The sequence below is a fragment of the Electrona antarctica genome (genome assembly GCF_951216825.1).
Source record: "Electrona antarctica genome assembly, chromosome: 18".
Classification (NCBI taxonomy): Eukaryota; Metazoa; Chordata; class Actinopteri; order Myctophiformes; family Myctophidae; genus Electrona; species Electrona antarctica.
Genome location: NC_136799.1, coordinates 19544395 through 19567580, shown reverse-complemented (window position 1 = coordinate 19567580; position 23186 = coordinate 19544395). Strand labels below are relative to the sequence as shown.

Here is a 23186-nt window from a genome sequence, read left to right as displayed (position 1 = left end):
GTGTGCGTGCGTGCGCGTGTGTGTTGTGGTGTGTGTGTGTGTGTGTGTGTGTGAGGGGAGGGGGGGGGGGGGGGGGGGGTGATGTGGTGTGTGTACGTGTATGTGTGTATACTGTGTGTGTGTGTGTGTGTGTGTGTGTGTGTGTGTGTGTGTGTGTGTGCGCATGTGCGTGCGCACACACACGTTTTTTACTTCCAAGAGTTCATGTATTATGTGTCTAATTGGAGAGTGTGAATGACGGGTGGTGGTTGGCGGTCTGTACCTCTTTGACTCTCTGGATCATGGGCTGCAGCCAATCAGTGTTGACCTCACAATGACTGTCTAAGAAGGTCAAGATGGCCGCTGTGGCAGTGTTGGCTCCCCGCACCCTTGACCGAATAAGACCTGTGGGGACATCGATAGTGGCATTATAAATGGAACAAATTCAGCATGGTCATCCAGTTGTCCAGCTGGCACAAGCCAAAGTAAATTCCCCAAAAATCCTCATATTGTCGGGTGGAAACCTTGTATGTCCAAAAGTGTTACTTAACAGAGAATATAAATATAGACTATAAAATACGATTACATTTATGTCACCATGAAACATTCACTTGCAAAAGTTATATTTGTGAAGATGGAGTCACCTGTTTTTTTAAGCATCGTATTTCACCATTTGAAAATTCCCCAATATGATTGACAGAACAAAATTGAAACATTCTGTTAACTCAGTCCTTTGGTTGACAAAAGGAAAACACTCACAGTTTGAGATTTTCATAGTGAATTTCTGGCAATGTTTATTCATTTCCAAACTGATAGTGGTGGAACAATAATAGGGTTTCTTGATAGGCTTGTTTATAATTTAACTAGTGGTATTATAGGGAGGCTTTACTTCCCTCCAGCTTTATCCACACTGATTTAATTAAAAGATAGATTCCATCATCTCAAGAGTTTTCTTTCAAAAGAAAAGGAACCCACAATTTAAAAAAGACTAACTTCAACTCATGATGGATAAGATAAGACACTAAAGTACATGTAATGATTGGAGGTACCTTAGCCTTAAATAAGGTATATACAAAAATGCATTGTGTCCATATTAAAGTTTAATTCCAGATTGGCATACAGCATACACTGCAAGGAAATGTTTAATTTGAGAAAATGACAGCAGAGAATTATAACTAAGAAAAGCAAACATTCTTGTTTTTAAAGTAAATAACACTTCCTCAGTTTGATGGAACACAGGACACAGACTTGTTTATATCTCAACTTCAGCTTTATCTTCCACATGCTATAGAGTCTAATGCCTTCTTGAAGTCGATGAAGCACAACACTGCCATTTGTGTTGTTCCTCTTCAGTCTTCACCTCTTCAATAATCCTCCATAATAAGGCAAGGATGTTTGAATGTTTGTATTGGATGTTTGTATATGGTAACTTTAGTCCTCAATGTTTCTGCTTTTCATTAGTGAAGTAGATATCCAATATAAGATATTAACAGATATAACAAGTAGTTGTTTTCAAAAGGAGGGTACTGTCACCAACGATAGCACACAGCAGGCAAAGAGGAAAAATAAAGACTTAACACACCCAAAATGTAACACACCTATACGATCTAACATTTAACACACTTAGATTTAGCAAGACTTACAACACACCTAACGATTTAACAAAGTTTTAAAGTTTGACCTTGATTTGCAAGGCATGTCTAAGCCTTGTCGTCAAACCCACGGCATGTCCTATTACCTCACTACTTGACAACCACTGGCCTAGTATGAACTTGTTTATGCTCTGTCAGCCTATGGTTTAGATGGGAGGGAAAACAGCCTGTAGGCAAACAGCGAGAGCAGTACATAGAAGTCAGGCACCCTTCTGGCACATACCGTATATCAGTATGTCTTTATTCCAATCTTTCTTTACTGTGTAACTCAGGTTGGTTACATATTCTGATATGTATTGATTCACTTTGATGGTTAATAATAAGTAAATCCTCAATAATAGAGTAGTAAACCCAGTAGAAATAGTCAAACACAGTAGAGTCATCACATGGAAAGATTCATAATGGACCATTGCCAAGACTGTAATGTTACTAGTTACAGAAAAAAAGAAAAAAACATCTAACTTGTCATCTCATCTGTAGTCCCTGCGACAGAAGATTGATGATACAGCTTCACTGCAAAAACACATTTAAATGGCACCTTCATTTAATAGTCACCAAATATACAATACTCATACACATTATACCATGGCCACAGAAAATACTAATTTGTGATTGGCTGCCACATATCCCTGGAAATTGAGACACCTCAGTCTTGGTTGACAGCTTAATGACTGTTTTAAATCAATGCTCCTAATTCAAACTGCATGTAACCATAACAACACCAGGAAGCAAAATGTAGCAGCTGTTTTGGATAAAAAAAATATAAACATCTCTTTTTTCGACAAACGTTTTTGTGCCAAGGACCCCCATACGTTCATATAAAATGTTCCAAAATAGCAGATGTACAAGCTTGCAGCGTGGCACTGTGAGCTTGAATATCTGCTATGAATTGAATGGCCATCGTATAAAATATGGATAAAGGGGTTCGATATTGTATGTATATTAATACATTTATCTGGGGACTAGCAGACACCAACTGGGGGCTCCTGGAACTCTGCCCTCCACACCCTCCTATCCATCAACAGCATCCGAAGCTCTGCAGTGTTGCTAGCTCCGCTGTGACATTGCAATGTGTTTCCCTCCAAGCTGTGTCTTGGGTTGGATCCTGCAATGTCAGTTCGCTTGCCATCAGTTCCGGGTGCATGACACAGCGCCCTGCCAGCGTCATCCTCCTCTCCCTGACCTTGTCCGTAGCCTGCGAGAGGACCCCCTAGAGGTCCACATTTCTGATGGGGTTCCCCCATCCCCATATAACATCAAATGCCATTCGTAATAGTGCTCAGGGCCTTTTCCTGCTGTATTGTGATTGTCCATGTCTCAGCCTCATATAGCAGTACGGATTCTCCTGTCTTACCATCTAGCCTTTAATTGCATTTCAATAAAACCACATTTGGTTGACACAAGTATCATCTACAACTTGTTACTGATTATGGGGAATTTTATATTATTGTAATCCATTAAATATTTGCTGCAATGGATGGATGAATCTGAAGGAACGAATGGAATCGCGCACAAAGAACCGCACAAATAAAATAACTTCTTTGAATAGACAATTATATAAACACAATGGACACAAGGAATTGAACTCTGTTGATTATAGTAAAATATAATCACAGAGATTTGTGGATAATTAAGACAGAACGAGACCTCTGAGCTGTGAATGTTTTGCAACATTGTACGCCGAGGCAGCTCCAACTTCTTCTATGTGTGTGGGCAAGATAGCCATTTCAAGGAAAGCGCATCAACACGCCCTCGAACACACCTCCACCCGCAAATATAGGAGTCGGCAAAATGTATAGTGGGTTGCGTGGCCGCAAGATACCGTTTGCGTTTACGGATAGTGGAAGATCCTAAATGCGTAATTCACAGATTGTGGTTAATGCTGGCGGGTATAAAGTCATGGTCCAAAATGTAACATTGACGATGTGGTATTGAAGTGTAATTTCAATACCACACATCCTTCTTGTTTGTCCTTTTTTGATTTTGATTTCTAGTTTTTAACCTTTTAACCTTTTAACTAGTTTTTCTAATAAAAATGTACTTCTGTTCTGTAAAGTGACTTTGGGTACCCAGAAAAGCGCTATATAAATCGTATATATTATTATTATTATTATAAATTTTATTTCTGCCTCTTGGCCAGTTCCCACTTGTAAAAGAGACACAGTCTCAATGTGTTTTTACTGGTTAAATAAAGGTTAAATAAAATAAAAATAAAAATGGCATACGATAGAGCCAAGTGTCTCCTCTCTGCCACTGATTGCGAGTCTCAGGGCATGCGGTCCATCTTTCCGCTTATACCCCTTCCTCACAACCTGTCCTTTCCTATCACAGTATCAGTGACATTGTTATTAGTTTGTTTGTTGTAAGTGAACAGTGTACGTGTCTTCTGGGCAGAGATGTGTTGAAGTCGTCCAGAATGGATAGCCAATAATTTATGTGGCTGGACAGTTTCAATTGTCTGCACGAGCTAGCTGTGGAACCGTGCTTTGTTGTGCATTATTCAGTTGGGATGTACGCTATGATGACTGTGAGGACAGGATTTCCCTGGAATGATGATGTGATGATTCACTTTGATATGAGTTCAAATCAATGGCTTCAATAGCTTCTGTGCCTCTCTTCCAGCAAGGATCCCGACACTGCTATTCGCTGGTATTTAAGATTCCAAGCTAGCTCCTCGGATTTCAGCCCCTGTTACAAACCATGCTTGCTGCTTCTGGAAGCTGATAGAGTCTGGATGTTGAATGTGACAAGTCTCAGAGACCGCTTGCATTCGGCACCCATTAGCCGCACCCTACCCTGGTGGTGGGCTTAAGGGTGCGTTATCATCTGGCCTGTCTGGCAGACGCTCGCGGGTACCTGACACTGCATTGCTCCTGGGTACTCCCACGGGTACCTGACACTGCATTGCTCCTGGGTACTCCCGTACCCGGAAGTATAGGATGTGTGTTTCGGACGTGGCAATCCATAGTTTCCATTCAAGGCTAAATACAGACGAGGGTCGCCAGTTCTCTTGCCCGAGACAGGACCGGTGCCGTAATGCATGACGAGGTATCCCGAAATTGGAAAATAATGGACTTGGGCGGAGGGAACTCCATGACACAATGGGAACTTCACTCCGCTTTGTGTTGTGAAGGCCTTAACCTCTGCCTTGCTTTTTCACTTACAACCATCACCTCATCATTTATACAAACGGAAAACATGTGGAAGCTATCTGTTTGCGTATGAGTGCTTTTGCGTCCATTAGTGAGACTGTATGTATAGGTATTGTGAGTGTGTGTGTGTGTGTGTGTGTGTGTGTGTGTGTGTGTGTGTGTGTGTGTGTGTGTGTGTGTGTGTGTGTGTGTGTGTGTGTGTGTGTGTGTGTGTGTGCGCGTGTGTGTGTGTGTGTGTGTGTGTGTGTGTGTGTGTGTGTGTGTGTGTGTGTGTGTGTGTGTGTGTGTGTGTGTGTGTGTGTGTGTGTGTGTGTGTGTGTGTGCATGCCATGCCAAATTAACCATACTTATTAGACCAAAGACTCTCTGGTCTGTCTGGTCTCTGTTCAATCTTCTTCTTTTCCTTTCGGCTTTTCCCTTAAGGGGTCGCCACAGCAAATCATCGGTCTCATGTCTGGTCTCTGTTCAATACAGTGGCCATTTTGCTCTTACACTTCATACTGAGGGCCATGGGGTTTCCCACCCCCTGGGTATGAAGTAAGAGCAAAATGGCCACCGTGTGAAGCAGGACGATTGAATCCTGTCCTCCACACTCACCCTCTCTCCTGCCGTTCCTCAGGCAGTGCACTTTGGGGATCTGAGAAAGCAGCTGGCAGTCCTCAGCTGGAAGAGAGAGAGAGAGAGAAAGGGGGGTTATGTTATGAAGAGAACACAGAGGAAATAAGCTCTGTTTCTATTCTCACACTCCGCAACACTTGTCCTCTTGTGTGTGTAAACACAATCACACACATACGCACTTGTGCTCGCTCGCACACACACGCACGCACACACACACACACGCACGCACGCACGCACGCACGCACGCACGCACGCACGCACGCACGCACGCACGCACGCACGCACGCAATGGTGTGACTGCACACGTGCATCTTTGTAAGGGATACAAGTGTGCATGCATGCAAATACAGTCACACCATAGATTGTGTGCATGCGTGCATCGATAGATTAATCCACACAGATACCATGCATGCACGATCCAAACCCCAAGAGCACAAAAATATATTTATTTAAATCTATACCCCCTTTATTTCAATCTATACCCCCTCCACATCACTATAGCATCCCAGCTCTGCAAAAAGTACTAATGCAGTTTGCACACAAAGTTTTACTGATGGCATGCTAAAACTGTAAAGCTATTTCCAAATCCTTGTTCCATAAACAAGCCCTGTAGAGAAGCCTATTCCCATATTATGCGGTAATCACACACACACACACACACACACACACACACACACACACACACACACACACACACACACACACACACACACACACACACACACACACACACACACACACACACACACACACACACACACACACACACACACACACACACACACACACGCACTTGCAAGCAATTCTCTGTTCTTATGCTAATCCTCTCTCTCGCTGGGGCTCCCTGGTTAGTTGAAACGTGTTCACACAGAATGTCACAGGCTTTCTGGAGTCCAACTGAGATGAAAAAGCATCACAACTCCAGTATGAACCAATATATCGTCTCTGTTGTCGGGTGGAAACCTCATATGCCCAAAAACATTTGAATTAAAAAATAGCAGATCTACAAGCTCAAAACATGTCGCTTCGCACCATGTTTCGAGCTTGTGGATCTGCTGCTTTTGGTGCTTTTGTGTGACGCTATAGTATGATCATGTAGGGCAGAAAATACAAAAAGTTAGAATATGGAGATAGCAGGTTTCTGTCTGACAGCAACAATATCATGTACCTTCACACTGCATTCACTTTGTTATGATTCAGTATCCTGTACAGTACATTCACACTATGCATTCACTTCAGTATAAATATTTTAGTAGTAGTTCCGGAGCAACGGATTGTGTGGCCTTGCTCATTCCCTGATGGACTGATCAAGGGTAGCTACTGGGACGTAAATCGAGATTTGATCAACCCCGGCTGGGTCGCCTGAGTGAGGGGTATGATGTTGGAAGACCCGAAACCCCGTTGACCTCAGGAAACATCACTGAAGATAAGTCCCAGGTGCATCCATGCAATGTATTTTTTTTTAGTTATGTATCATGTATATTCACACTATGTCTTCAATCCAAACCACTTTAATTATACAGAAGGTATGCTCACGAATGTTTGTTGCAGTGTCTCACAGAGCAATAGGCCTGTAGCATGTACTGTAAATTACATGCGTTATGAAATTGGAAATTTGCATTGTGTATGAACCAGTACAGTAAGGAGATGTTCAAATATTTTCTTTTTCCTCGATACAGAGTTCCACCTCCAATCTGAAATGGTCCTCGTAAGTGTCTCTCTCAAAGCTAAATTAACTATAGTGCATTAACGATCCTGCTTGAGTGTGTGTGTGTGTGTGTGTGTGTGTGCGTGCGTGCGTGCGTGCGTGCGTGCGTGCGTGCGTGCGTGCGTGCGTGCGAAGTGTGAAGTGAAGTGAGCGGGTGGCGGGACAGAGTGCACAAAACAAAGTCACAGATCACACCAGAGGGTAGATGTTGTATATACAGATTGTGTGTGTGTGTGTGTGTGTGTGTGTGTGTGTGTGTGTGTGTGTGTGTGTGTGTGTGTGTGTGTGTGTGTGTGTGTGTGTGTGTGTTGTGTGCTCATTTTGCATGTTTGCATGTTTTCATTTGTCCTTCAGTCTGCATGAGATGAGTCTGCATGGTTGTGTTCAGGCATGCATCTATTAACATGATCACATACAGTCACTATGACCACGCACGCACGCACGCACGCACGCACGCACGCACGCACGCACGCACGCACGCACGCACGCACGCACGCACGCACGCACGGACACACACATACACACACACACACACACACACACACACACACACACACACACACACACACACACACACACACACACACACACACACACACACACACACACACACACACACACACACACATCCAGCATCAGGACAGTGAGTCAAGGTGAGCTCTGTCTGTCTGAACATTATTAAAGACACATGCAGTCACCAGGTTAAGACTGCTGTCCTTGATAAGAGACTGTGTTCTGGTGATTAGGGCAAGCTATAACAGGATGAGGGTAAATCTGGACAATCCTAATTCCTGCTACTGATGCCCCCCAACACACACACACACACACACACACACACACACACACACACACACACACACACACACACACACACACACACACACACACACACACACACACACACACACACACACACACACGTCAGGTCAAATCCCAACCTTGTCAGCCTGTGTCACTATCACTGACTGCACTCTCACTGATTCCATTTGTCACATGACAGGATATGGGACAGTCTGCTTACGGCCAGACAAGCTTAATATGGGCTTTTGTCCCTTGCAGTTGCTTCAGCTGTGTACGCTGTTGTTTGGACGTGACACACTGGTCATAGATCCTTAAAGGACCTATAACATAAAATTCTACTTTTTCAATTTCTTTTGTGTTTTTGGGGCTCCCATATGTGTTTTCTATCCCTACAAATAACCAATTTTGAGCAATCAGGCTTTCATATCATATAGGTGCTTTAATGGAAATTGCTCTCAGGAACAGCTCAACTGATTTTTATTGTATTATAATGACTCAAATATTAAATAATCTGCATATCAGCACCCCCACCACCTCAGGACATTGTGGTACTGCAGCTAAAACTGCTTTCAAAGCCCAGAAAGAAATGACAAGGACTGGTTCTATCAGAGTGGTGATTGAGGCTCAAACCATTAGAAATAACTTTGAGGGACATAGACAATATGATATTAAATATTAAAAGCAGTTTTAAAATGCATGTTATTTGCGCTTTAAAGGTAGGGTAAGTGATTTTCTTTGGTTAAAATAAGTGTTAAATTGCTCTACATTCTGATAGTAATCATCGCTATACAGTGTTTGTTCAATGTCTCTCAAGCTCTTTGATAAACAGAAAATACATTTTCAGGTAGGCGACAGAATTTCAGCCAATCAGGAGAGAGTACTCATTTATCAGCTTCATTTTTTAGTGTTCCAGTTTTTTGTCTGCTAATTTCTTTGTAACATCACTTGCAATTTCACTTGTCTGATCTGTATCCTATTTGAGTTTTCTATCCAGATTGGATAAAATCGATATCTTGACCGACCTGAAAATGCATTATTCTGTTTAGTAAAGAGCTGGAGAGACCTGTTACTGAACAAACACTCTATAGCAATGAGTACTATCAGAATAAAGTGCTTTAACCTTTAACAAAATTGTTAAAGGTATCACTTACCGGTAAATCAAATAGCAAAAATAACCGATCTTGTAGATCGGCTATTTTTGTATGTTTGCCTATATTAATTTAACTAGTAAAAATTTATCCAAAAATGTTTCTTCACATTTTCATCGGTGTAATCTCTCCAGACTAGTCTGAGTAGCATCACTTCACTGTATGGCAGGCCAGCTTCACAATAGCGAATAATATAATACATACTGTAGTAGACTACTGCATGTTAATTAATGTTTGTCATAGAAATAAATGTATAGAATGGACACTTGCATTCATACTCATAGCAATGCTATGCTTCCATTCAAAACATGGAAGAGGAAGTAATCAAGCCATCTGGCCTCCGTTAGTTCCATATGAAGTGACAGTTATTGCTATGGTGTCCAACTGTCCATAGCAATAACTGTCTCTGTGTCCCCCGGCAAAGTAGGTGTCTCTGAACATGGAAGTATGGTGTGCTTATTACCATTGATGGCACCAAATGTGAAAGAATAGCAGTGGTATTCTTTGAGATAAGATAAATGTGTGAATTTCACCAGGGCTGATTAACCACATCCCTATACTTGGAACGCCGTAAAAGTCAAACATTCTGCGAAGATAGGATATCATTCTGCGCAAATGGCAAAATACGTCACGTCATTGCAAAGTGAAGTCGTGATCTTACAACACTTACTTTGAGTACAGTAAGTGTTCTGTATCACTGCTTGTAATTAATCTGTCTTTAGGTGACCGGGTGTGGTCGGACTGTCTGTCTGCATGGCTTAAAGGGCATGGCATCTGACTCAATTACGTCAATCATCATTTGACTGATTTCACTTCAGTTTAGAGTTGAGTCTTTGTTTCCACATAACTGGAGGAGTTTGTTTCTTCATCACCCTATGTGAGTCAGTGTAGCTGAGGAACATTTTAAGACACAGTGGTGGGTGTCAGAAGTGCAACCTTGTCCTTATCCACACAAGCCCTATTTTATACGTTGTGAAAATAGCCTACAACCTGACAATGTTGGGAGTTGTAGATATTATTATTTTTAATACCAGATTGAAAGTGGTTACATTTGACCATATAGGTCAGAATACAAGAGGCAGTTTACCCCTGTAGCAGGAAGATGGAGCTAACCCATGTCCTTCCAGTTACAGGACAGGCTGTCTACCAAGCTATATCCTGATTGTACAGCAGGCAGGCTTGTGGCTCAGCTCAGTGTGTGCACAGCAGCCAGGCAGACTCAGAGGCAGAAGGAAAATAAACTAGGCATTAGTAACTGAATACAACTCCTACTGCTGAAAGACTACTCCCATTCTAGATGTCTTGGAAAGCTTCCACAACACCTCTCTCTGTGTGTGGTATCATATCAGACATGTGTGTCTGGGACAACATATTCACACTGTGCGTGTCTGTTTGCATGTACTGTATCAGAGACAGCTTGATGTGTGTGTGTGTGTGTGTGTGTGTGTGTGTGTGTGTGTGTGTGTGTGTGTGTGTGTGTGTGTGTGTGTGTGTGTGTGTGTGTGTGTGTGTGTGTGTGTGTGTGTGTGTGTGTGTGTGTGCGCACGCGTGTGAGGGAGTGTTGTGGACAGTGTACAGTATATACAGCATGAGCTCATCTCTGACTAATTCAGACAAAGAGGGAATAATCGTTGGAATGCAGTTTCTGTGCAGTAGCCTGGTCAGTTATGTAATAAGACATCATGAGACATTAATAAGTGATTACAATGCGCCCAAGTTGGATTCAACTGATAATGATTATGTAATTACTCACGGTTCTTTTTTTAAAGAGGTTTGATTAACCCTTCAATCAATTTTCTATTAAGTCAAGGTACATAGTTCAAGTACTATACATTATATATATTATATACATTTCTGAAATGATGTAAGACTAAGAAAGAAAGAAAGAAAGAAAGAAAGAAAGAAAGAAAGAAAGAAAGAAAGAGTGTTTCCTTATAATTGTAACGCCATGGTGACTTCATGATTCAACACCCTCTGTGACCAATTGTTTTCTTAGTGCTATGTTGCATAAAAACAGCAAGGCATTTGTTATAATAATGTCAAGTCCAATTCCATTACTCATTTTCTAGTACATTAAGGTGGTTACCTCCTTCATTGCTCTAATTTATTTCATGAAAAATAACAGTCACCCATGAATTGTCAAACAGAATGTAGCCGTGTGGTAGAGCAACTCATATCTGACGCCATCAACCCTGATTCATCTCCTCATTTTTCTGTTAACTGCAAACACTGTTTCATCCTCTCTGGTTTTTCTGACCTCCCCCCCCCCCCCCCCCCCATATCAACTGGAATATTAACACCAGAGCCGATATTAAGAGCTGAAACCGCTTGAATCAGTGGAAAAGGGCAGAGACTCACGGTCGGAGCTGAAGTCATCTATGAGAATTATCTCCTGAATCAAAGACGAAGGACTCCGCATCAGGACGCTGATGAAATAAGGGGAGTAAAGACGGATGAGTTAACAGAGAACATCAGAGGATCCCAGCAACAGTTAACACCATAGGTCCCATCATGCTTTCCTACCTCTTGATGGTGCGCAGGAGGGTGGAACGGGCCTCATTGTGGAAAGTGATTATGATGCTGGTGGGGGGAAGGTCTGTGTCATAGTTCACAGATGCACACCTGCAAAGAATGGAAACACACCATATGGAGTAGAAAGGCCTCACGCAGGAATTAACCACTTTACCCCTGGCATCCCAATTTTGGGCATGTCATACTGTAGGCAAAACTTTAGTCAAATTTGTATTTTATGTATTTATTTATTTGTCTGTTTGTAAGGTTATCTTGGGGGGGGGGGATGAATGTGTGAGATTGTCTTTTCGTCCTGAGACATGTATATACAACAACGTATAGATTAGGCATTAAACTGGAGGTCTGTAGTACTTCTGTAGTCCATTAAAAGGACTATCAGACCCCTGAAAATATTGATACAAGTCAAGCCAAGTTGGCCAATTTAGATGGGAAAATCATGTCAAAGAGCAACTTGAAGCCTTTTCATGGCAGCCATATTGACATGAATAATTGTGTAATTTTACAGGTGTTGTCAATGATACCTATTATGTTCCATTCAGGTCAAACAGAGTCAGGTTGCTGCTATTGTGCATGCTGGCTCACTGGGAAGGCTCTAGTCTAAATGGAGCCTTAATTACTATCATTGGTAACACCTGTGATGGAAATAATATTACACAGCTATGCCAATCCTTTTTTTATAATAAAAGTAGCTAATGGGAGGACCAGCGGCCGGTGGAGCATGTCATTCGGGTTCGACATACGTACAGTAGGTGTGAAGGCCTGAAGTCTGGTATCATACATATGTAGGCCCATGTGTCAATGTCACTGTCATATTAGCTGGGTCAGACCTGCTGCTGCTTCAATAGAAATACATGTGGTATACATGCATTAGGAGGCACGGCCTGACCCAGCTAATATGTTGTCTGTGATGATGACACAATTGCTCCAAAGAAGAGCAGCGGCAAATGAGGTATCTGCCATGAAAAAGGTTTTCAAACCCCATTGAGACCCCAAACCCCAGAGAGAAACCTCTGAGAGCAAAATGGGCACCATGTAAATAATCAATGGATACCATTCATGTGTGGCTATTTGGTTACAGCCTAATAATAACCATTGACAGATCAAGGTGGGCGACTCCTCTCAGCCTCATTTCTTCCCTGGTCTTCACCTGTAGTGTCGCGTGTCTCTGATCGCTCGCTCGCTGCCCAGGCGGTCGCTCTCCTGCAGGTTGAAGGCGTGATCTCTGTAAGGATCCTCGCCGGGCTTCAGCGCCTTGGCGGACAGGTAGGCCCTCTCATCAAAGCTTCCCAGCAGCGGGCCCTGCTGCTCCGCCTGAGGAGGCTGGGTCACCTGCAGAGAAAGCCATCGTAACATCTTAAGGGGTGGTTTAATGGTCTGCCGTGCATTCACAATTCACATCATTCACATCAAGCACAGTGGTGGAAAAGGCACTCACTCACATGTTTTACGTGTCAATACTGCAATATAGAAATACTCTGTAAAGTATAAGTAAAATCCGGAATTCAAAATGTACCCAAAATGTACGAGTAAAAGTAGAAAAGTATTCGCATCAAAATGTACTTAAATTACAAAAGTAGAAAGGACTCATTGTGTAGAATGTCCCATTTCACATAACAAGTTTCAAATGTATACAAAACTTTTGAAAATAGCAGATGTACAAGCTCACAATGGATCCAATATGTAGTGGAGTAGAAGAAAAAAGGATTGTAATTTGGAAATACTCAAGTGAAGTACAAATACCTCAAAATTGTAAGTACAGTACTTAAGTAAATGTACTTAGTTACTTTCCACCACTGATCAAACACACAGTGACACATGATTGGTACACGTGGAAACACTACGGTGTAAACACACACACACACACACACACACACACACACACACACACACACACACACACACACACACACACACACACACACACACACACACACACACACACACACACACACACACACACACACACACACACACACACCCATCATCCATCATCCATCACATCAATCTAGGAGGCAAGGGCTCCTCTGGGAAAAAGTTGTTTTGCAGCTTGTCAACAAACTGCTCCTTCACTTCTATTACTTCCTGCCTGTCCACAAAATAACTCCTCTGCTACATACTCAAAGGCCTTGTGCTCATTCATGCTCATACTGTACCTCACAGGATGGTGTCGCAGCACAGATGACGAAAATAGCTGATCTACGATTTCACACTGTGATGCGTTGTACTGTAAGGCTTCATTCAGTGTCATTGGAGACAGATTATAAACCTCTTACTACCTTTAAGAATTCTACTTTTCACAACATTATAGGAGAAAGAAATGGGCTCTTGTATGATTACGTGGCTTTGAATGGTTACATTCAATGAATTATGAGAAGCTAGAAGAAAAATGTTAATTTAACTCTAAAAGTGTAAGAATTGACCTGTACACTTAAAGTTGAATGAACTATCCTGGTTTTGCAGTAGCCTATATATACCACATGCATCACTGACACACGTGTGTGTGTGTGTGTGTGTGTGTGTGTGTGTGTGTGTGTGTGTGTGTGTGTGTGTGTGTGTGTGTGTGTGTGTGTGTGTGTGTGTGTGTGTGTGTGTGTGTGTGTGTGTGTGTGTGTGCGTCACTGGCACTGTTGGCTTGATTGCAGCAAAACTGTGCACACACAACACAACGCACTACTCCTACATATTTTTGCATGCGGTACACAGTATCTCTATAGACATTACACAAAACACGTCTTTCAGATTTTTCATTGGCTAAGATTGGATTCCAAAGTTTGCAGAAGACAACTGGATGTTCTTAAGGAATCCTGGGCTCTGCCAACCGGGGGAGAACAACAGACTGGCCTCATGTGCCCCGGTTGGACGTAACGCTTGGAAGGAGACCCGGGGAGAACATGCAAACTCCACACAGTTTTGCCAACCCCACCCAGGGTATGGGCACTGATGACGCGGAGGAGAGAACACGCCTACAGTGTCCCCAGCAGGAATCGAACCCAGGCTGTGAGGCGACAGCACTACCGACTGTGCCACCGTGACCCCTATTAACTACAAATACATACACATAATGGCTCTCCCACCATCCCAGACCACATTACATCTGTTACTTACAAGTGTCATGTGAAACAAATTAAATTAAAATAACAATAATAATAACAACCACAATAGATTATGACAAAATAGAGTCCATTTATGAACAAACAATAAAGGGAAATACAGTCGAGAACAAGACCAAATAACAAAATCTCAAGGAACACCTGAATAGTGAAAATGCCTGTAGCTGCTCTATATAAATAATGTATTTAAAAATACTGTTGTTAGTTTTAAAAAGCATTGAATGGTTAGGGCTAATCTACTGTATGATCTTGTACTACACCATGAACCATCCAGTCTGCTTCTTTTTTTTTTAATGTTTTTTTTGTGGCTTTCGCCTTTATATATATATTTTTTATATTTTTTATGGAGGGACAGACAGTAGGCTGACAGGAAATGGGGAGAAAGATGGGGGGGATGACATGCAGTAAAGGCCATCGGGATCGGGAGTCGAACCCGCGGCACACTGCCAGACTGGATTACCAGCCAAGGTGCCTGGACCACTGAGCCACGGCCCAGGCCCCAGTCTGCTTTTTGACCCCAGAATCCAAACTAAACATGAAGAAACAACGATAATTTTTTATGCACCATGTACAGTATCGGGATTCTTGAACAAACTCATAGAATGCAGGTGTGCTAGCCTACTGCTTAGTTATTTGAATTTCTTATTTTAAATCAAAGTTTTAAAAAAAAAGTTTTGTTTGCTGCCTTTTTAAGGGTTTTTTCTCATTCGTTTGCATTGTAATTGTACTCTCTTATTGAGTAATATGCCTATTAATCAGCCAATATAGCATTCATTTTAATTATTTCTAATAAAATCAGTATGAACCCTAAAAGAAAATTCTGAATCAATCTAATCAAAAGTAATGCACAGAAGTTATATAGGAGGGGTGAGTGGAAGGTTAATACAAATGTATAAAGTGCATGAAGTCAACAAGAATAGTTGTACATCCGTATATTGCTCAATACTGTAAGCAATACAAGCTACAAGCTCACAGTGTGTTGTGCTGCAAGTACGTTGTGAGCTTGTAAATCCATCTTTGGTGCGCAACACGGCGTGCAGTCAAGTATAAATCAGGCATAAGAGAGAAAGGACAGGCAGAGAGATAGATGGACGGAATGGAAAGAGAAGAGAGGAACTTTCAACCTCTACAGTGTTATTAATGGTCTGTCTGGGGAGAGGCTTTAGTGAGCTCCCTCCCAAACAAATTTCAGGGAGTATGACCTCACTTTCCAGCTCTCCAGAGAAAGAAAGAAAAAAACTAAAGAATGACAACATGGACCGATGTATGTGGAGAAAGCACTTCAACACTCTAATCCACTGAATTAAATATGAATCTCCACTAGAAGATGAACATGTGTCTCTGATTGTCTATGCTGAATTGAGAAAATTCTTACAAATCAAATATCCCTGTGAAATCTACTGCATGAGTCTGCAGAGTGCAGACTCGCAGTAAAAGTCTGTTAGTAAAATACTCATTAGCCAAAAATAGCAGATCTAGGTCTGCTATTTTTGGCAGAGAGATAGACTGGAAAAAAGCAGTCCAAGTACAGATGCAACTCACTCTCTTTAGGACTCTCCAACCCTGGTTCTCAGGAGCCTCTGCTAGGCTACTTCTGGTTTTCTGTTCTACTGGGACGTTTAATTGCGGTCACTCACGTGTTGTCTGAGGTCCCTGACTACACAACTAGGATGACAAGGACACCATATGGAGAGCAGGACCAGTCCCCTTTGTCACCAAACTTTTAGTTTTCACTGTTTCAATTATTTAACAACAAGGTATTGCCAATTCCCCCTTGTCACTACCAACCACCACTGTTGGCCTGGGGAGTGAGTAGACTACAGGGAGATTCAGACGGTTGCAATTTTTCTCTGCAACATTCTGATGCTTTCATTTATGCTCCATCGTATGACGTGTGTCGTGTGTGTGACATGCTGAAAATAGCACATCTACAGGTTCTTTAACACCTTGTATCCGCAACGGATTGTGAGCTTGTAGATTTCGCCAAGCGCCACCGTCGTACAACAAAGTATAAATCGGGTTTAAAAGAGTTTCGTCTCGCCACAAACCTTTGGTCTGAAACTGGCTAACCAGTTTCGTCCTCTCTGACACACAAGGACTTTCCTTTCACCTGACAGCGAGGCATTTAACCTGGAGGATGTAACGCTATCTCCTCCACATCCCCTCCCTACTGAACAGTCTCCCCGACCAACCAATAGGAGTCACTATAGTAAAGTGATGACTTGTCGCAGAAAAGAACACAATCTCCTGCAAGCTTTCCACCCACGAACAGTTTTTGTTGCAGAGCCCTGCCAATCCGAAGGCACCCAAGTAAAGCCAGGCCTTTAGAGTGGTGGGAGAGTGCTAATCCCTGAAAGCAAGTGTCCGCTGCGTCCCAATATGGCTCGAGTTCTAAAAATACTACTCTGTCCTCTTTATTGTATCTGAAGTTAAAATGTGGCACCAAATTAAACGCTATAGATAATGACGATTGATTAGCCTGCACTTTGTCCCCTGGGTAGATGTTTAGGCTACAGGTAGCTCTACATGTCTTGTCTCAATGGTGTGTGTATTTGTGGAGAACACAGTAACAGATGTTGCAGGATGTCCAGAAGGACTATGAAACATTTTAAATAGCTTTGGGAATAAATTTGTCACATTCTCTGACCGCACAGAGAGCGTTTTCGAAAGTATGTCTGGGACATTAGTGGGTTCGCCAGAGGAAATGGGCAAAGGTGTTTGCCATAGCAAACATATGCTGAGAAGAACATGATGTCATTGATGTAATCAAAGGTTATTAAAGGTGCCGGGAGACAAAAAGAAGATAAATAGAGAGACACTCACAGAAAGAAAGAAAGAAAGAAAGAAAGAAAGAAAGAAAGAAAGAAAGAAAGAAAGAAAGAAAGAAAGAGAAAGTCCTAGCTTTGTGTTTTTATGAACCCACCCAAGTGCCCTATTGGACTTAGATCTGTGTTGGCAGGTCGTTCTGATATAGGTCACATTACCAGGATCAACTAAACACAGGAAATCTTGTGGTTTGGTGGCTAAGGTGAATGACCCTGTTGTGTAAATCAAAGATTGCAAAACACAAAGTTAGCGCATGCAAATAAAACATGGCATTATTTGAAGACAGGGCATATGGTTGTACAATAACACTGTTTATAGTCACTGGTATAGTGGCCCATCCACTGAGAATTACCTCTCATTTGTACGAGTCATGATTACAGTTCAATGATGGCAAGCCAGTAAATACTAGCTGTCTGTTTTCCAGTATAGGTTGCCAGCAATTAGAAAGAAATGTACTTGAAAATGGCTTTTCCCATATTTGTTATGTAATGAATCTAAACAAATGATATGGTCATTGTTACTCTTATTAGACAGATATTATCCAAAGTGATGCCATATGTTTTTTGCTTATTGAATCCTCCAAATATTTCCATATGTTGGCCTAAACTCCACTGAGTTACCATGCAGAGTCTTTATTTACAGTGCAGCAACTTCCTTTTGTTAATGATATCGTCGGTTCAACTGTTTGAATAAATGTGCTCCTGAAATATGATTAAGTTGTCATAGAAAAGGGCCAGCATTTAATATTTCCGCTCCAGTGAAACATCTGCCACACTGGCGGCCCTGAAATGTCACATCGATGTGAGAATTTCACACAGGCGACCTCAACTATACAGCTGAGCAAATGTCATTGGTCTCTAAACCCTGTAAACCAGGGGTCTTCAACAGGGGGTCCGGAACCCCTATGGGGTCCTCAGAGATACTAAATGTCTGAAAATGCATAATAATTTGACATCTCCTCAACTTCAGTTGTGTACAACAAAAAAAGCCCCTATAACACAACAGAGCCAGCATCCGGACATTTGATGAGCAGATGTTCCTGTCCTCTCCGCATGAGAAGATAAAGTCCTCTGTGTTTTATTATTGTATACGTCATGTAATTATTATACACCTGCACAGGCGGACTGCAGATGACAATGAGCTTTATCTGGACTGCATGCTTTACAATGCATCTGATTTTAAGGGCTCACATTTATGTTTTACATTGTTCCTGTCAAATAAATAGAAAGACAACCCCTATTGCCTTTTTTAAATTACTATAGGCTATATCTGCTATACATGTCTGTACTAAGTCACTGGATTTCTGGATCAGGTCTGCTGGAATGCAGCAGCCTACATGTGGTGTAATTTTCACTGTGTGTTCAGTGTTCACTATTTTACAATTGGAGTCGTGTCTTTCCGCACTAGCTCCGAGCCAAGCTGGAAGAAACCTCACACCTGTTTACCAGCGGTGATGCAAAAACGGGCGCATGCAGACCATGACTGTGAGTGCTTATTATCACAGGCCTGTAATAATGGGGGTATAATTGAAGCAAGTCATCCAGTATTATATGGAAGAAAGATGCTCAGTCCTGCCTTAATGTCTGTCTGCATACCTGGCTGCCTGTGTTACGACCGTATGCTTTGCTGTCTGTCCCTCGTGAACATTCCACTCAAACAATCAGTGGGTGTTGTTGCAGTTGCACTGAACAAACAATGTGGTTGACAGCGTTTGCGCACGCCACACTCGCACTGGACTTATGGAAAGCCTCTTACCGGGTAATTGAGGTTCTCTGACTGAGCTACTATTGCACGAAAACACATCGTCGTAGCTGAGGAGTGGAATGCAATCTATAATCTGAGTCTGACTGTAGGCTGCATGCTGTATAATGGATAGAGGCAGCAGGCTTGGCTATTCCTTTCCATGTGGCTACATGATATCTTGGGAAAATATCATATAAGCTCATCATGAGATGAGATGAGTGCCTCCTGTTACATCTCCCTCCAGCTGTGCAACATCTCTGCACGCGTGCGCACACACACACACACACACACACACACACACACACACAGTCACACGCACACACACACACACACACACACACACACACACACACACACACACACAGTCACACACACACACACACACACACACACACACACACACACACACACACACACACACACTGTGACACACACACACACACACACACACACACACACACATCAGCATGCAACACACTCTTGCAGGCAGCTCGCCCGTTTCCAGCGAGGTACAATATGCAGCGCATCATGAGCCCCTCTTCTCACACTCTCTCACACTCACTCCCCCCCTAGTCGCTCACTCGCTCTGTGCCCTGCAGCCTCCATCCCTCCATCCATCCCTCCATCCATCCATCCACACGGAACCTGCCACTCACAATCAGCGGGATGGTCCGGTCGTCTCGATGGATCTCCAACCGCCCAGCCAGCAGCTTCTGTCCATGGCCCCGGCTGCCCCCTGCGCCGCGGGGCTGCGACGCCGACGACGGGGACGCGTGCGGTTTGTTGTCCTGCCACAGGTAATAGAAGGTCCCCAGGATCCAAGCTACGGTCAATATTGCGATGGCGTTGGCCCGTATCCTGCGCATGGTGAGCCCATAAGGGAGGGAGGGCTCCGGAGACGAGCCCGCAGGTGGTTCGGGTTCGTCGTCCGCCGGCCGGGGAGGAGAAGACAAAGCGACACAGACAGAGAGGGAGAGAGAGAGAGAAGTAGAGGATGAGAAGCAGCGCGGTGCGGTGCCTCAGTGCGTGGGGATGTTCCGTGCACCGCAGCACACACAAGCTGCTCTGCTTGCCTTGGAGAGAGTCTATTTGGAGCTCTGCCTCGGACTGGATTTGCGCACTGACAGAGCGGCGGTCCTAGCGCCGAGTCATATGCCGTCCACTGCCTCTTGCGCCATGCTGATTGAATGTCCATATCTGGACACAATGAATTAGATTTATTTTATGATTTATTTATAATAATAAAATAAGCTAGTTAGAATACCGTAAAATGTATTTTAAGCATTATGTTTTAAATTATGAATGTAAGAAGAAGAAGAAGCAGCCTCGAAATGAATGCAAATTGTTCCACGCTTTGGCAATTTCAAATCCTCTTGCTTGGTTATATGGTTCATTCTGGATCTGCGCAGCTGACCTTTTCGACCCCGCGCATGGTTTAATGAAGGCAAACTCATAAAAAATAAGTCCGATTCTGTCGGAATACATTAAACACAGAACCGTTGCAAGCAGAACCCACTGAGGGCTATAAACGATATACCAATAAACACCAAGCTATAGACATAGCCTAACAGAGCAAGCCAGCAATGCCTATAGGGGCCCATGCGTTTCCTTCTTATTCACTTTCTGAAGAAAAAAGAAAGAAAAAATGAATACATAATGCACGTTGTGAGGTCATGCACACCCCACCTATTTAGGGTTATTTTTGCACAGCTGGCCTGGCCCCTGCATCGCCATTATAAATTGAATGTCAAAATGTCCTCATCTGAAACATAAGCAAAGTAACACGACACTTGGCACGCGCATGATGTTTGTGTAAATAACTGCATGCCTCCACAACACAAAGATGAAGTGAAATGTCCGAAAGAGATTCCCTGGCGCCAGGCTTAATTTATTTTCATCACCATTAATTAAGTTCTTGAAAAATCCAAAAAGCTGTAATCAATACTCCTGATAGAGCCAATGTATTTCACACAGCATTTAATCACATTATAAGTATAAGCCCGGGGCTCCCCCCAATGAGAATGAGAGAGGGGGGGGGTGTCTCAAGTTCAACACACACATGTAACATAATGATTCACATACTTTTTCACACTAATCAGAGCAAACCAGTGATAGCTCTTTACAAATGTTTCAACAAAGTGCATTCCCTCTAAAGGCATGCAGCTCTCAACTGCAGGGGTTCACTATATTGCAAGCCCTCAAATAATTGGCAAAACACTAAGATTGTATTAGTAAGATAACATTAATATAAAATAAAGATACGCACGCACGCACACACACACACACACACGCACACACACACACACACACACACACACACACACACACACACACACACACACACACACACACACACACACACACACACACACACACACACACACACACACACACACACACACACACACACACCTTTTCTCTACTTTTTCTTTTTTTAAATTTCCATGCCAGGTTGAAAGTGGTTAGGACTGTTTTATAAACATTTAATCAATGAAACATTAAAAAGGAGCTTGTGACTTTCAAGCTACATGGTCCATTGGAACACAGGTTCCTTTTTTTCCTATTATAATAGGTATAGGCAGTATGTCCAAAACGTTACTTCTCAGGTATACCTGAGAAGTAACGTTTTGGACATACTGCACAGCACACGGTTTCTGGCCCACAACATTGATATATAGCTACATGGGAAGTGGAGCAGAGAGGTCATGGCCACAGATGGCTTCAGGGATGGATTTATTTGTCTTCATTCAAACAGAGAAGACCATATAGTGCTGGTGGCAGCATTATCATTGGTTATCTTTTACCTTGTCAGGGCAGCAGGGCTCAAAGGCAGCACAGCTGGTAGTGACTAGAGCTTTTCAGCAATTCAGAGCTGGACCCAATAGTCCAATTATAGTGGGTTAGAGAGTTCTGTGGCAATTATACAGTACAGTACATACAACAGACCCCGGCCATCATGAATTGCCTGCAGTAAAAGTACAGATGCAGGGTAAATTGTGGCCGATGATGCAGGCAATGAAATCGGCTGCACTAATTTGACTTTCAAATATCCTTCTGCAATTTTCTAAACATTCCACTCTGTTGTTTGTGGCAGATGTATGTGCGTGTGTGTGTTTCCATAGGATGGGTGGCTGAGTTAATTTGCCTCTGTGGAACTTGAAAATTAAGTATAATCTTATCTCCTCTCCTCAGCAGCAGCAGCATGGGTACCACTGTAACTGAGACATTGGTGGGAATGTGTCTCTACAGACTCTGCCTCTCGGTTGTGGCAAAGATTAGTGGGTACAAAAAGGAAACAAGCTCAACATCTGGACTTTCCAGTGCGGACTGGTCTGCCCCTTGTGTCAACACTGTCTATCCCGAGACACAGAGGAAGACCAGGGGCCACGTTCCCATGTCGGGTAAGCAAAGAAACAAGAAAAAAATAAATAAAATAGCATTGTGTACTGCCTTGCTAACACCCAACAGTTTACTTTTTGGTGAAGCTATATAGTGAATATGAGACAATTAAGCGAAGGCTTGCATCTCTGTGTCTGTGCAGATATTATGTATGCCACAAAACCATGAAAATTTTTCCATAATTACATAGATAGACAATGTCAATAAACCGTTTTTCTTATTAAGCGTTAGTATATTGTTTTGTTTCTTACTTATTGTTTATGCTTTTATTTTGTTACATGTTCAGAATAAAGTCTTGTGAATGGGTTAATCAAACCAGGGTAAATGCAGCTTTAAACTAAACCTTTAGCTCTTCAAAAAGGTTAATATATCCTCCCTTGAGTGAGATAGAACACTCTAAATGCTCCTCCATTAACAACTGAATAGCAGTTTCACTTTTCAACTGGAACTGACTGAATTGACCCTAACACTGATAAGAACTCAAAGCTGACAGGTCAGCATGGTGAATGTAAGGAGCA

At 42.6% G+C, this 23186-nt stretch overlaps 1 protein-coding gene across 1 annotated transcript in view; it reads right to left on the bottom strand.

Moving 5' to 3' along the window:
* Positions 1–20312, bottom strand: part of galnt16 (UDP-N-acetyl-alpha-D-galactosamine:polypeptide N-acetylgalactosaminyltransferase 16) — a 40073-nt gene extending 19761 nt beyond the window's left edge. The window contains exons 1-6 of the mRNA XM_079527974.1: positions 19926–20312; positions 12738–12919; positions 11582–11680; positions 11417–11484; positions 5381–5446; positions 263–384 (exon numbers count right to left, since the gene is read on the bottom strand). Of these exons, the coding sequence (XP_079384100.1) occupies positions 263–384; positions 5381–5446; positions 11417–11484; positions 11582–11680; positions 12738–12919; positions 19926–20135 (747 nt within the window). The 5' untranslated portion in view covers positions 20136–20312. The remainder of the gene's footprint in view (positions 1–262; positions 385–5380; positions 5447–11416; positions 11485–11581; positions 11681–12737; positions 12920–19925) is intronic.
* Between the last annotated feature and the right edge of the window lie 2874 nt (positions 20313–23186).